Source organism: Azolla caroliniana, unplaced genomic scaffold, assembly GCF_043228905.1.
Source record: "Azolla caroliniana isolate FFs.n. ecotype wild unplaced genomic scaffold, voAzoCaro1.0.p SCAF_11, whole genome shotgun sequence".
Lineage (NCBI taxonomy): Eukaryota > Viridiplantae > Streptophyta > Polypodiopsida > Salviniales > Salviniaceae > Azolla > Azolla caroliniana.
In genome coordinates, this window is record NW_028230446.1 from 2,703,194 (window position 1) to 2,719,220 (window position 16,027).

The 16,027-nt window shown below is 40.3% G+C and overlaps 1 protein-coding gene across 2 annotated transcripts; it reads right to left on the reverse strand.

Moving 5' to 3' along the window:
* Positions 1-1,433: 1,433 nt before the first annotated feature.
* On the reverse strand, positions 1,434-11,800 carry LOC147857581 (uncharacterized). Of its 2 annotated transcripts, none has more exons than XM_087326620.1 (7): positions 11,484-11,800; positions 9,931-10,565; positions 7,563-9,655; positions 6,483-7,463; positions 6,320-6,401; positions 2,722-2,772; positions 1,434-1,802 (listed from the first exon to the last, which is right to left on the reverse strand). In XM_087326620.1, the coding sequence occupies exons 1-7, from the start codon at positions 11,758-11,760 to the stop codon at positions 1,605-1,607; spliced, it is 4,317 nt and encodes a 1,438-aa protein (XP_087182746.1). In that variant the 5' UTR covers positions 11,761-11,800; the 3' UTR covers positions 1,434-1,604. The 2 variants fall into 2 exon arrangements, with proteins under 2 accessions (XP_087182746.1, XP_087182747.1); XM_087326621.1 differs by lacking the exon at positions 11,484-11,800 and having other exon boundaries at positions 9,931-10,397; positions 10,480-10,559.
* Positions 11,801-16,027: the final 4,227 nt, after the last annotated feature.

Consider the following 16,027-nt stretch of genomic DNA (forward strand, 5'->3'; position numbering starts at 1 on the left):
TCTCATCAAGAAAATGATACTGTTTGAAACTTACCTTTTCTTACCAATATAATATTTCTGAATGAGATATTTTTGTTACCATTCATCAGTAAACCTTCATGCACCACTTAACAAATTTGAAAGGTAACATATTCATTATCAGGATCTGATGTTTTTGTTATCATTCATCAATAAACAATAATGTAGGACATTATGCAAGATGAAAAGTTTACTGTAAATATGAACATAGACATGGACGTGTCATGTCCTTGTATCACATGGTACCTACCCAGCAAAGTGCATGAGCATGAGAGATCTATATTTTGGTGGGCTAACCAGGTGGCATTTTGTTCATCATCAATAAACAATCATCTGGGATATTGCTCATAAGAAAAAGACAGTAAATATGAACATGCACTTGACATGCATAGACTTGTCACATCACATTGTGCCCAACCAAGTGTATGAGTGTGAGATCTATATTTGGGTGGATCAAGTGGGTGGCATTTTGTTATAGTTCATCGATAAACAATTCTGTGGGACATTACTCGGCACTAGTTGACACATGTGTTGCAACACATGGTACTGAACAAATGCATGAGCATCGGATGTATATTTGAGCCTTCCAAACTGGATCATGTTAAAATAACAGTATCAGAACATGTAAGTCAATTATAAACACTTTGCTTCAAAGCATGCATGGTTAATACTACGTCAAGAGATTTTTGCCACCTAAATTTTAGAGCTATTGAGCTATAGAATGCGGAGACTTTTGCAAATATAAACAGGAAAGCACTGTGAACCAAGATTTGGCTGTATCAAAGAAAACAAAAACAAACAGTTTGTCTCAATAATAAATTCTGTGTTTCTAATTCCTCTGTAGCCTATATTGTGGCCCTCACGGCTGCTCAACTATCATCTCTTTCAACCAAAACCTAAAACGACATTCCATTTCTTAGAACATTGCTCTTCCGTCTAGCAAGAGGCCTGGACACATTCCATCTCTCTTTGTCATAAGCAGGCTGATCACAGATCTTTGGACACTTTTAACGTCATGATTCTTATCAAAGCTCTTTTAGACTACATTATGATTCAGATTTTTAACTTCCTGATTTCAATCACCTCTCACAAGAACTAGATCAAGATTTTGGCAAATCTTTGGATTTTTAAACTTTTTTATTTTAATCTGACCTCACAAGACTATGTTAATGTGATGCAAAAAAGGAAATTTGGTTTGTGCAAAATAATGAAAATACCACTCAATGCAGTAACTATAGCAGGGGAAATGGTCAATGGAAATATCTGGAAAGCGGAGAAAGAAATGGAAGAAAGGATTCGTCTTAACTGGATTCAAACATATTAGATTTCAAATGTAGGCAACGAGTAGTTAACCTTCTCATCTTTGATGGGTCAAGAGTGATTCACATCCAGAAATAAATTTTAGAGACAGGCTATTAATATTCAAAGCCTGTGACAAATCATTTGCTGAAAAACAACAAAATTGTTTCATTGAATGGCTTGTAAAAGAACACGCATTCATACAAGATAACTTTGCACTCACACAATGAAGCCATTTCAACTTCCATATATTACAGAATAGGTACTAAAACCTTGACTAAATTGAATCAGCTGAAAGATGTATCCATTGGTAGCAAAAGGCCAATCAAGCCATTATTTGGCTGGTGTGGTAGAGCTAGCATATCACATATTTCACGAGACCAGGGAAGAATGAACAGGATACGAGCAGAAATTTTTCCAGTCTCAGGAATCATCACCACACCTGCACGATCTCTTTGCCGTAGGTAAGATTCAAATTGTTGAAACTGCAATTAAACCATAAAATGTGTTAAGAGCCCCCTTCTCTTGCTCATGGATTCAAGTCCTCACTCTAAGGGGGGGCTAACTGGACTCAGCCAAAAACTGCCCTCTGCTCTTGAAACTGCATCTTAAACGAGTATGGATAACCTGAAGCTACTCATATTTATAATCACAGATTATCGCAAAGGTCAATTTCAGCTTCTTAGTAAATGTTATACATTCTTTCTTTCCATCTTTCAATAATCCCAATCTTATCTTTAGTTAAAACCTCAAAGGGTATATTTCCCATGTGTCAGGATTCAGACTACATATGGTAGAAAGAAAGAAAGAAAGAAAGAAAAAAAGATATATCAATATCAACGTCTTATAAGACCAGAATTGGCCCATGAGACAATTCGTTTACAACAAAAATGGGGTATTTACCCATTCATTGAAAGTAAAAATAAAATAAAATGAACCTCAAACTGACCCTGAAATACATATTAACTTATTTAGGTTGACCATTACGTGTAGATGGCAAGAAAGACGTGAGCAGACATATTACGTTTAGAGCACATGCCTAAATGAACCTAAAACTGACCCTGAAATACATATTAACTTATTTAGGTTAACCATTACGTGTAGATAGCAAGAAAGACGCGAGCAGCCACTCTATATTGTTATATTCTACTTCCCTCCCAGCCTAAACCCTAGACTCTTTAGCCAAGATGTGGCATGTTGACAGTTGTTTCAATAGATTGACAGAGGCGGGCATTATAGCTAAGGACCAGGAGATTGTTGAGTAATTAAACAAGGATGAGGACTTTGATTTAAGTTTTTGTGTTTCGCAGGTAATCAAACTTTTCCATAGTAGTATACAGTATTTCCCAGAATTGCTCAATCAGTCTTAAACAACTCTACACAGATGCCAGATTATGGACTCACCCCTTGATGATTATTGCTTCCTGGGCATACAGACAACCGGAACACCTGCCTCTGCTCATTAGAAAAAGGAAACTTTTATTAGTACATTAAGTGAACGTCATTTAGAAGATCACGCGTTATTAATGTAAGCTTTCCAATAAAAACGAGGATAGTCTACCACCATCAGGCACCCAGGCAATGCTAAAAAACCAATGAAAAATTCCATATAACAAAATTCACACTGACCAAATACTCAAGTAGCATATGTGGTCTAAAACATGTCAGCCTATTCCGGGCTAACAAATTCAGTGTAGATGAATGACATGAGAAAAGGAAATGAAATGACAGTTACCGATGAGACCAAAAATCTTGTAAAATAAAGCAAAATCAAATTGTACCTAAACTCTCTATAAGTTGTACCTAAACCGGAGACACTCTATATATGCACATCTCTAGTATAAAAGCCCAAACATATCTGCTCATAGAAGTTCATCACGAAGGAGAAGGATCCAAATCATTCCCTAAAGAGGCAATCATTCTAGACCTCATCATTACAAGAGGACTCTCCATTGATCTTCAACCATTGGAGATGCCTCAAGATGGCCATGAGCACATAGACCTAGTGATGCAAACACCCTTAGTAAGCCATGGCTGTGGAGCTACTTCCATGCAGAATATTGGTCCTGTGAAAAAATGAGTTTATGTAATTCAACCCTCCTATCCATACATGCACAACATATTGTTACTGCCTGATCTGAATCTCAAACACAGGCCACTCCAATATGATGAGATCTCCGAAGTGGGAGAAGCCACTTTTGTGTTGGGTGATAATGGCCTTTATTTGTCAATAAAAAGATGCCATGTCCTTAGTCCAGATTGCCATGGCCACATACACAACACCACCTTCCGAGTTTCATAGTCGAGGCCCCTTGTTTAGCCCTTGATGGACCTATACCATGATGAGGAGTGATAGAGCTAAAGAAATTCATAATGGTTCTTTGTCAATGATTTGTTATGGTTGTCTTGTTGTCTTGCTGTCCTTCAATAACTATCCAATATGACGAAATCTCTGAAGTGGGAGAAGCCCCTTTGGTGTTGCATAATAATAACCTTTATTTGTCAAACAAGGACAACAAAATCATGGTCCGTTGTTTAGCCTTTGATTAACCTATATCATGACCAGGAGTGCTGGAGCTGCAAAAAGTTATGATGATTCTTTGTTGATGAGATGTTGTGGTTGTATTCTTGTCCTTCAGTAACTTCTGTCCGAATCCTGAGTTCTAGCAAAAACAGTTCCATACCATGACCAGGAGTGCGGGAGCTGCAAAAAGTCATGAAGATTCTTTGTTGATGAGATGTTGTGGTTGTATTGTTGTCCTTTTCAGTAATTTCTGTCTAACTCCTGAGTTCTAACAAAAACAGTTCCATACCATGACCAGGAGTGATGAAGCTGCAATAATTCATGATGATTCTTTGTTGATGAGACGTTGTGGTTGTTTTGTAGTCTTCAGTAACTTCTGTCTGACTCTCAAGTTCTAGTGCATAGTGGGCCTTCCTAAAGCCTTAAAATATTTCACAAAAAATAACACAATTGGCAGATCCATTCTTCCATAGATTTGCATGTATATCTGTCTATCTCAGTTTCTAACTAATATTAAGAGAACTTGAGCTCCCCTATCACATTGCAAAGCGCTCGAGATATGTGCATCTATATAAGAAGGTTTGATGATAAACCCATCCTGCAGTGTGTGCAAAAACAATTCCTTATAGTGAACCATCATCCTACCAAGAGATGTTTGGATCACTGTATTCTTTTCCACTTTGTGTCATCTTTTGATGTGCACAATTAAAACTATATTGCAATAGGGTAGTGCAAATACACTTCTGCCATGCAATTGGCATCATTCTTGCATTGTAGCATATCAACATCGAATATCTCCATGTTCCACGAGTTTTGTGACATAGGCGCCAATCTTGAGTTCCTTTGCTTAGAGAGCTCCTAAATTTGTTGAACGCCAATCGTTCATTGGCATAATGGCTTAGTCTCTATTGGATCTACTCCAATCACTGCTTGTATTATATCATGAGCATCAATCCTTTGTTCCTTGTTGTGCGGTCAATCGTCTAGACAAAAGGTATCCAAATCTGTCCAACTTTTCACCTTATGAAGGCTCAGTCCCGAAATTTCTACTCCACAAAGAAGAGTCGGTGATAAAAGCATATCGAGCAACCACAATTTAGTTTGTGGCTCTTCAAATTGTAAATATGCGCACTGTCTTTTAATGGCACCAAGGGCTGCATATGCACAAGACAGTTGAGCACAAGAAGCATCTTGCAGGGAGAACCTAGCCCTGTGAATGTTACTCCTAGATATGTTTCCTCTACCAAGAAGAATTCCGGTTCTCATCTTGTTATCAGTGTTAAACATCAACAATTTAGTTTGATCAAGGTTGACCGATAAATCTTTGCCTATACAAAATAACTTCAACGCATTTTGATGTCTTTGTAGTCTCTCTTGAGTATCTCAGAGATCAACATATCATCAGCATATAGCAATATCAGTATGGCCACCACTACTAACCATGCTCCTGAACTAGCCAATCTCTCTGTAACATTACATATTTCATCTATATAAAAACCTGATAGTGGGCATCCTTGTTTTACTCCAACCATACAAGCCACAGCCTCCAACAGGCTAAAAAGAGTGCACTTTTCCTGAGACTGATTCACACAATTCCCCATTGCGTAACAATTAGGACTCCAAGGGCTTCTAATTGCTACATTAGCTGAGGACGTGATACAATGTAGATTCTTGCTTTATGGACTCTTCATCCTGAACAAGGGTTCAGAGGTTCAATGTGTGATCAAAAGTTGTGAACTCCTTTTGAAACCCAACCTGTCTCGCTGAACAGCAGCCATTTCTCTCTACCCTTAGTATCAATCCTGACTCTAGGATCAAACCATATAGTTTAGCCAAGTAATAGCTAATAATTGAAGTCCTATGATTGTTAAGTATCATGAGATCTCTGCCCTTAAAGATCAGTACATTGATATGTCCTGACCATAGATTCAAATATTTGTATTCATCAACATATTCGCCTTCGAGAATATTCATAATATTCGCAAAAAATAAAGGCATGAAGAATGGGAAAAAAAACATCTGTTTTGTGAAATATGTTTTAATAAAAAATAAAGATAAATAGTAAAATAAGTTGAGTCCAGTAGAAGTGCAATAAATTAATGTTAGAAGTAAGTTCAAGATGGGGCCTGAACTCATGAATTTCAACTTATAAGACCCAATGCTCAAACCAACCGAGCTCTAACCAACCTTTGACTTATAAGACCAATGCTCAAAGCAATGTCAAAAAGTAGAGCTAATATTTCTATAAATATTCACACTTGTATGTATTCGTGAGGCAATCGTGAAAAATGCCTCATGAATGCAAATTTTTCAATCTATGGTTCTGCCCATCTAGTAGAGAAGCCTTCACACATAGCTCTATTAAAGATGTATCTAAGAAGCAGGACCTATGTATCACAGGCATAGATCAAATGCTCACCAACCAACCCTTCGTGACCTTCCACATTTCCAAATTGTGTGTAAGAAAGCAAGAAATACCTGGTTCCTTGAAGTGTTCTGAAATGAATATTTCACAGATCGAAAGTCTGCCCTTTTCGTTACATCCAGCTTGTTAGGCCATCTGAAACAAAATTAACAAAAATATAGTGTCAATGTCTGGCAATAAATAGAGGTAGCATTCATAACAATACAATCTACTCACCCGCCAAGTTCATGAAAACCTTCATACAGACAAACACCTGAATCTTGCAAATGAGCTAGCACTTCACAATATTGGTAACCACTTTTACACAAAGGTCCTCTCCAAAAATGTTGCTTAACAATGCCTTGTCCATCAATTTTCAATGATTCTGGAGGTGGCGAAGATGGGAGTGGTGGCAAATTATATGGAGGAGGGGGAGGGGGAGGGGGCGATAGTGGTGGTGGTGGTGGAGGTGGGGCCTCTAAAGGAGGTGGTGGTGGTGGCGAGACAGGTGGCAATGGAGGATATGGTGGGTGAATCTTATCAAATGAGTGAGACACCACACCATTTGAAAATCGTTGGAGTATGGGTGTAACCGGTGACTGTAAATTTGGGCCTGAATTGCATGCCATTGGTAAAGAACTGTTCAATGTTGGATCAGTCAAAGAAGACATCAAGCCTTGTGTAGTCCATGCACCAGATGATGGATGCCTATCTAAATTCATTTGTGGATGATTCATGTGCATCGACAATGGTACCTGTGGGGCAGTTGACTCTAAAGAATGATGATCAACTGCTCTTGAACCACCATGCCACGTATGAGCATTACCCTGAGGAGTGCCTGGGCTGTCCATTCCAGAAGGTGTAAAGCCTGGACTAGCTCTAAAGCCACTTGGTGAGTTATATTTCCCCATCATTGATTCTGGTTTTGGTATTCCATCATTCATTTCCATGGAGCTGTCATAATGACTTGCAGCTGATCTGCCAAATCTATATCTACTATCATCTCTTAGTCCTCCAAAGCGAGATGGTCCCCATCCAGGCTGAAGAGAACTCTTCCCATGCATGAAGTTAAGCTTTGGATCATCTTGTTCAATTGAACCTGAAGAACGTAGACCTCTTTCCCAATCTTGATCTTTCTCCCAAACGGATCTGAAATCCTCGTGCGGTGTTACAACAGTATGGGCATAATCATTGTGCTGCCCTGAATAGGGCGAGCTGCTGTGAGAAAAATACCACCTTACATTAGTATATTGAGCAGTAAACAATATTGTTAAAAGCAAACAATCATAAACAGTAATCTTTCAGCAGAAAGAATACCTATACTCAATTCGAGTTCCAGGATCCAGGTAGCCGAAACAGTTCTGAAGGGCATTGGCAGCCGCTTCTACAGAATCAAACTCTACAAATCTACTCAAACCTCGACTACCCATACTACCTACTTTGGTCACAACTCCGACACCTTTACAAGACAGATTGAAAATAGTCCTCAATTCCGCATCAGTAGGAAGCTTCTGCAATATATAGTCAGGAAATCCCACCAAAAGAGTGTTAGTAGGCAATCTTTCAGAATCCCTTCCACTTCTCAATGGTGGACCCCTTGTGCGGAAACCTAATGGAGTGCTTGTATGAGGACTGTTGTGAGCGCCTCTTCCCAAACTGCTGCTTATTGTTGTAGGTTGCTGTGAGCGCAGATTATGCCAGTAATTGGAATTATTTGCAGGGGAACTAAACCCTGCAGACCCAGAAGGATTGGCTACTGCAGCACTTCTGTGTGTATTCCTATATTCTACTTGGATATGTTGTGCCCCAAACCGCGCACCATTTAGTTTAGCCTTGGCAAACGCAGCTGATTCTGGAGATCTGTAATCGATGATACAACATCCATTCTGACGAAAAGATTTCCATCCAGTCAACTCACCAAACTCTTGAAATGCAGAGATTAAATCTTGTTCTGATACAACTGGATCAATATGACCTACCCAGAGTTGTCGACTGCTACTACTTGCCGACTCATTATGAGAATTTCCCGGAAACGAGCTTTTCTCATTGTGTTTTATTGGTGCAGGTAGAGAGCTATTCTCTCTACGCCTCTGTCTGATATGCAGCATTGCAGCTGCAGCTTCCTCAGGAGCATCAAACTCCAAAAGCAAAGCCCGAGCACTCATTAGAACACAAACCGAATGTGGACTCTTCAAGGATGCTAACACAATATCTTTCAAAATATCATCTTTAGCACTCAAACTATACACGCCCCCAATGTATACATGGCAGCTACCACCAACAGCCACTCCACCAATAGCGCCTCTGCTACCCAGCCCTACATCCAGAAACTTTATCTTCAATGGTGTTAACCATGGCATAGCACCCTGCAAAACTTCACGAGCTTTCACGGCATCATTCACACTCTTATACTCCACCAGTCCAAAATCTTGCCCAGGAAAAAGTGACAATGACTCGAGTGGTCCAAATTTCTCAAACTCATATTTCAGAAGGCTCTCAGTGACACCATGCCCCAAGCAACCAACCCACAGTTGTTTCGATGCAGCAAAAACATCCAAAGCTGCAGGATCACCATCTGAATACCATTGCACCTGCCGTTGGCTCAGGGAACCATCCTGTGTTCTGCCTGTAGAAAAACCTCTTGGTGATGGGAGATATCCCACCAATGAGCCACTTAAGTCATTACCATGTTCAGCTAAAGGAAATGAACTGGCCTTCCGATCATTATCATGGGGTGAACTTTGTCCATAATCCTGACTGTCCATGCTCCCAATGGCTCCCTTTGACACAGTAAATGATGTGGGTGAATCCCTCGGTTTTGAGTACACCAATGACTGGTTTAAGGATCTCAATGATCCATGTTCTGCATCGTGACTACAAACATCTGAGCCAGAAGAGTGCTTGGGCAGCTTTGAATCAGTCTGATAAACATTGTGGGTCCCCGAATCATTGATAGAGTTCGTGCCAATATGAGAATCCATCAAGTCTTTTAAATGATTACACTCAATGCGTAAAGACTCATCTCCCGGAGGATCTAACTTATGAGAATCACCTACTGGAGCCCAAGTGTCATTGTGACATAAAGGAGAAGATATAGATTCAGTACCAGGACCTGAGACTGCTCCCGAATGTGATGTACTTTTCACAGCCAAAGGTGAATCTTCTTGCTCCTGTGTAGAGTGAATCTCTTCCTTCACTACTGGCTCTTCAGCAGCTGGAATAATTTCTGGTGCTTCAGGTTCTTCAACATACAAAGGATCTAAATCAGAATCTTTGAAAGTACTTGATGACTTAATAAGTTGGGTGAGCAATGGCATAGATTCTGCCAAGACCTCAGGGCTTACTGAATTACAGAATTTTCGAAAAGTTGAGACAAGCCATCTCTCCAAGTCTACCTTTGAATAAACCACCTGCAGATTCACAAAAATGCATTAGATCTTTAATATCTATGACACAGACTCCTAACTCTACTACAGCAATCAAGCTATAGATGATGAACAGATTCAAAACCTTTGCCAAACACATTTGAGTTGAGTTCTTACTCATGCTCAATAACCCTTTTGCATCAATGGGATATATGGCTTACAGCTATCATATCTATATATATATATATGAGCATAACATCCACAGATGTCAATGAGTTGCAAAAAGAAAGATAAAGCATATAGCCACAATGATAGTATACCTGTGACAGCAAACTGTCCATATTGTTTTTTTGCTCCTCATCACAATTTCCGTCTTTATCTTGTTTATCGCAACATTGCTCCTTGTCATAAATCTTCGTGACACCATCCATGAGCTGCTGCAAAAAATTCTGCCCTTCCTTCCGTTGATTCTCATTTCGGGCACCCAAAAGCTCAAAACAAGCAGAAAATACACTTTGAGGATTTATGTGAAACAGTCTCACAATATTGATGGAAATTAATGTTATTATTTTCTCCTGTGCAGATACTGATGACTCTAAACAAATAGACACTTGTCTCTTATATTCAGATAAAGCAAACTTTTGAAGATCCCGTCCCTCCAACCGGCAAAGCATGTAGAAAGCTAGATTCTGACACACTGCAATAGACATGTCTGAAATTTCTGGGACTTCAGAAGCAGCAGTAATTGCTGCAGAGGACAATTCCACTATCCCTGATAAACATGCCTCTGCAGTTTTGAAAGAAACGCCATCAAAATCTTCACCTTGCAAAACAACATCCTCGCTCCATTCCAATATTTGTATCATTACATTGGATGCCATGTCAATTGAGCCAGGACAAAATACTGCATAACGTGGGATAATACCAGCAGCAATTCTTTGAACACTAGGACAACCTATAAAATACATGAACTCTCTCTCTCTCACTCTCACTCTCTCTATCTCTCTCTCATATTATTAGTTCCCTCCCTCTATCTTGGCTAAGGAATCCTTATGAACAATCCTTCATGGATTTCCGCAATCATTCAGCATGCTACATGACTATGATTAAAGTTGTTACTACTTTATGCTTCCCAGCTTAATTTTTACATATACCATTTGTTGTGGGCATCATTGAGCATCTACTTAACACATCTTGAATGTATAAACATCTTTGCATATAAATTCAAGTGCAGTAAATAAAACAATTTCAAACTCAAGGGGAATGACTAGTGTGATTTGCAACATGCAATGAAATCATCAATGGTAGAAATCTAGATCAATAGCAAAGATCTATTTCAAATACAGAGTAAAAACGAATACACCTTCATAGAAAATTTAAGGGTAGTTTCCAACGCATCATGCATAGATTATAAGAAAGCAATCTAGACACTTGCTTTAATAGCAAATAAGTTTTCCAGAATCCAAACTAGTGCTAGAGCAAATTAAAGGCCTTTTCTTTCACCCTCGGGTAGATTTTCAGAAAACTATAACTTCTACACCATATCGAACAATACATATTTGAGAAAGTGTGCACGTGTGGAAAGCTCTTACATTCGTTGTTCAAGCTTCTGTCTAGTATACACGTAAGACCTAAGACCAAATTCCTCCTTGTTTTATCTAGGATACAAAATTAAGACCTAATTCTAAACATATCAATTGTCAACTTTATTCCTTTTTTATGTACTTCAAAAGTTAAATTTATGATTAATCCTATACAAACATATTGGCAGCTTCATCATCGAACTTATCTAATATACAAACATAACCGTAAGATCTAATTCTAATGTACGTCGAGAAATACATTCAGTAAAGAAAAAAGGTTACTTGAGTACCTGTAGAAAGGTTGAGGATGGAGCAGTAGGCTTCTTCGAGTTCCGGATCGGATACCGGACCAGGATTTCGATTCCGTCCCGAGCAAAACTTGAGCCTGCGATACGTCTTGTAGAAAGCTCCAATCTCGTCCCTGTTCATCTTCTTCCGCAGCTTCTGCTCTTCCGACAAGGAGGCGGACGGGGAGAGCTCCTCCGTGCGTTGAGAAGAGGGGTGTGCAGCGGTGCTTGCGGCGTCATCGTAATGCTTCCGCTTCTTCAAGGGAGGCTCGATGGCCATGGCTTCTGCTTCCTAAGCCTCTGCTTCCTCTCTGCTTCTGTTTCCTAAGCCTCTGCTTCTGCTTCTGCTTCTGCTTCTGCTTCTCATGAAGTAATGGAAGGAAGAGATGGACAAATCAAACAAAAATCTCTTTGGGGGATCATTAATTCCTCCTTGTGGGCATGACATCATCATCACATGGTCCATACACATATGGAAATACTTGACACACAGGCCTCGAAAACTTGTCCACCCTCCCATGTGTGTCTCTCTGCACGTGCCTGTGTGTGTGTTATATGTCCATTGCAGAACATTGCCCAGTTAGTCGTCTGGCCGCGATTGACCCTATCCCGTGTTTTGCTCACATGCCTGCCTCCGATAGATGCCCTCACTTCGTCCTCCTGCCTGCCTTTGATCGACATCTCGTGGATTAGCACCACGGCTTTGTCCACCCCACTTGCCTGCCTGTCGCGGAATAGACAGCCCCCGAATCAATGGGGGTACAACCTCGCTTTGTCCTCCCATCTGCCCTCCATTCTTGCTGCTTCTCGTTTTACTTCGATCTTTCCTTGTGCTTTACTCACGCCTTCGATTCTCTCATTGTGCTTTGTCAGCCGATTGGGGCCAATGGGTACTACTTTGAGTTCTTGCTAGTTCCATGTTAAATTGACGCAAATTACGATTACATGATCACGTTTTTTACCTTTTTACGTAAACCCTATCCGTTCCCATGCACCAATTTGTTTTCACTCTTTAATTGCAAGGAAATGGTGTACACTCTTTCATTTCATGTGTTAACCTTTTGTACGTCTTTTATGTCTCTCTCCTTTTTTTTGTGACTTCCCTTTGGCCTCCAGTATTTTTTTCTCTCATTATTGTATTGCATGTATGCATGTATTCAATGGAAGTGACATGACATGTATATTGTTAAAATGTGTCACACCAACTACATGCCTATCAACATTATCAATGGCATGTTGTTCTCCTTTTGCTCACAATGTTTGGAAGTGATGATATCCTCAACTAAAGTCAAATTCTTTGCAGCAATACCTTTGTTAACCCGTCAATTTTCAAATGACTAAAAAGCATACTTTCATCATGGGAAAAATGATGGAAACTTGTTAAATCCCCCTCCTTAATGACACCTCTTTTGTAAACCACAAAAAATTGGCATTGAAGAGGCCCTTCATCGTCAACAATAAGAAGTACATGGGCTTCATCTAAGGGCAATGTACTGTCAATCTTATTCCTTGATGCCCAAGTTTGAATGTACCCTGTTTTGCCCTTAGTATTTTATTTTTCAGCAAACCAAATTCCATTCTTTCAAGGATCAAGGACTAGGTATTATTGCATGAAATTTGCAACCAACGACAAAGCTAGTCTTCATTGGACAGATACTAATGTCCAGGATATTGTTCATAGAATCAACCAATAAAAGATAATCGAGGGACACATATTGTTTCAACAAAGTGGTGATGGTTCACAAATGGTGATTCAAGGATGATGCGATTGAATTCCCGAATTTGGTATGTTTTTTGTGACAACCAAGCCTACAGATTCAATGCGTATGTGGTCGTCCGAGCCCATGGATGGGCGATCGTTTACACGTCTCATTTAAATGGGGAGTGACCCTTTGTTTGTACCTAAACGCAAAAGTACAACATTAGACTAGCATGGAACAACCCATTAGGGCACTACCACCTAAAACGTTGTACTATAAGGAACACATCATGCACTTCTCTAAGTTAGGTTTTATTATACAACCAAAATATCTAGATATGTTCTTACCAAATGCACTAAGGGTTATCATTAGATAACTTAGAGTATCATCTCACCAACTTGAGGTCGAGAATGATAGTGTTAATGAAGTCTGTAGAGAGGAAATTGTTGGCATAAAAGGTCGACTCCTTCCACTTTGTATATTAAGTGTGAACACGTCTTTCAGTCAGGGCTTGAGTATATAAGCCCAACCCTAACATTGTAAAGAAATACTCAGAGCGTAAGAGCTTCAAAGTAAGAGAATAAGAACTTCCATTGAAGCTTAGAACGGTGTCCACCTCCTGTCTCTCTCTTCTCGCTTCATATATGTGTTGTTTGTTGTACATATCTTGAAGGTCCTCATACACATTCTTCCACATATTTGTTCATATACTCACATCAAGTGGTATCAAAACGACCTCATTGTTCAGCGGCAATAATAAGCATAAAAGACTGAGAAGGGAAGCTATCCAGCTGAAAGAAAAGACCAAGTCAGCAACATCTACTTCTAGTAAAAGAATAGTGACACAATCCGGCACAAGTGTGGAAATCTGCAAGTTTGATGGTAAGAACTTCACCCTCCAGAAGGAAATGATGCAGGATGTACTCATCATCCGACGACAGGTTGAAGCTATTGGGCACACTACAAAGCCAACTTCAATGGCAGCAAAAGAATGGTGGTCTATGGACGAAATATCCAGATCTACCATTTGAATGCATATGGCCGAAAATGTCTATTTCAGCATGACCAAGGAGACAACAACATTCTCTTTGTGGGAGAAGTTATAGGTTGTGTACGAGAAGAAATCCTCCTCATCAAAGTTGATACTGATTTGACAGTTATTCAACATGAAGATGAGAGAGATAGATCCAACAACCTCCCACATCAACACCTTCAACCGGATGTTATCTGAACTCTCCTCCCAAGGGATTAACTTCAAATAAGAAGTCAAAGCCCTTCCCCTCATTTCGAGCTTGCCGGCGAGTTGGGAGGTATTCTGCACAACCTTTGTCAATAGTTGTCTGAATCTAAATATAGATGAAACGATCGGACAAGTCCTCACTGAGGACATTAGGCGAAAATCGATGGGACTCACCATCGACGAGTCAGCAGAAGCCCACCACTCAACCAAGTAGAGCGATCCAGCCGATCGATAGAACAAGTCGAAAGAACTGGTTGGAGCACTAGTCAACAGAGGAAGAGGGGAGACCGACATCGGTCGAAGTCGAGGAATAGTCGATCAAGTGACTTCTACAGTCATTGCAGAAAATTTGGTCACAATATTCCTGATTGCTGGTTGATCAAGAGGAAGGAGAGCGGTTCGCGATTTGAGCAGAACTCATGACGATCTGACTCGAACCGTTCTCTAGAAGACAACCAAATCAACGTTGTCGAATCACGACTAGGAGACATTCTCTTTCTAGAGGACTCGATGATCGGAGAAGTCTTATACAATGCGCAAGACGCACAAATGTGGGTACTGGACTCAGGTGCCACATTTCACGTGACCCTGAATATCGAATAATTTTCGAACTATTCGGCCGACTCCAACGACACTGTTAGACTAGGCAACGAGCAGGAGTGCGCAATCGTTGGGAGCGGAGATGCGCCAAATGGCAATACTATCACCCTACACCAAGTTCGCACGTACCCATGCTGAAAAGGAGTATGGTCTCCATCAGCATGTTGGTCAAAGCCAGTACAGAACGACTCTCAATGAGTCGACATGGATGATCACCTGAGGAAATCTAAAAATCAGGAATGGATACAAGTACAATAACTTATACCCATTGATGGCGATCAGTTCAGAAGGGGCATTGAACATAACCGACTTACGAGACTCGAAATTATGGCATGGCCAACTCGACCATATGTCTCAAGCCGAACTAGACCGGTTGATGGTGATCAGCTACATCCCAAAGCTCCTTTTGTGAGCATTGTCGTTAAGGGAAACAGACCCGAAGTCCGCACTCTCTCCACTATGAGACAATATGGCAACCCCTATAACTGGTCCACACATATATATGTGGACCGATGGTCGAAAGGTCACTAGAGGCTCTTAGTACTTCATCACATTCGTAGATGACTGTACACGGAAGGTCTAGGCCTACTCGATTAGGTCGAAAGATGAAGCGCTCGAGGTCTTCTCTTGGTGGTTAGCCGAAGTGGAGAACCAATCAGGACACTGAGTGAAAACACTCTAGTCCGACAACGGAGATAAATATACCTCCCGAGCCTTCAAAAAATGCCTTCGTGACAAAGGGATTCGACATCAAAAGACTGTTCCTTATACCCCCATGTGAAATGGAGTGGTAGAACGGATCAACCAGACGATCTAGGAGAGGGTGACGACAATGCTCTAACACTCTAGACTAACGTTGGAATTCTAGGCCGAGGCACTGCAGACGACCGTCTACTTGATAAATTTATTACCGTTGAAAGCAGTGCGGCTCGAAGTGCCACAAGCGCTATGGTCAGCCAAAACACCGACTTAACAGGCTTCAAACATTCGGATGTGAAGCATATGCA

Bases quoted from the DNA above. Each gene is read 5' to 3' on its own strand.
- LOC147857581 (XM_087326620.1), bottom strand. From the start codon at position 11,760: ATGGCCATCGAGCCTCCCTTGAAGAAGCGGAAGCATTACGATGACGCC. The intron at 10,566-11,483 runs GTACTCAAGTAA...TGTATTTTATAG, and splicing joins CATCCTCAACCTTTCTACAG to GTTGTCCTAGTGTTCAAAGA. The intron at 2,773-6,319 runs GTATTTCTTGCT...TCTAATGAGCAG, and splicing joins AGAACACTTCAAGGAACCAG to AGGCAGGTGTTCCGGTTGTC.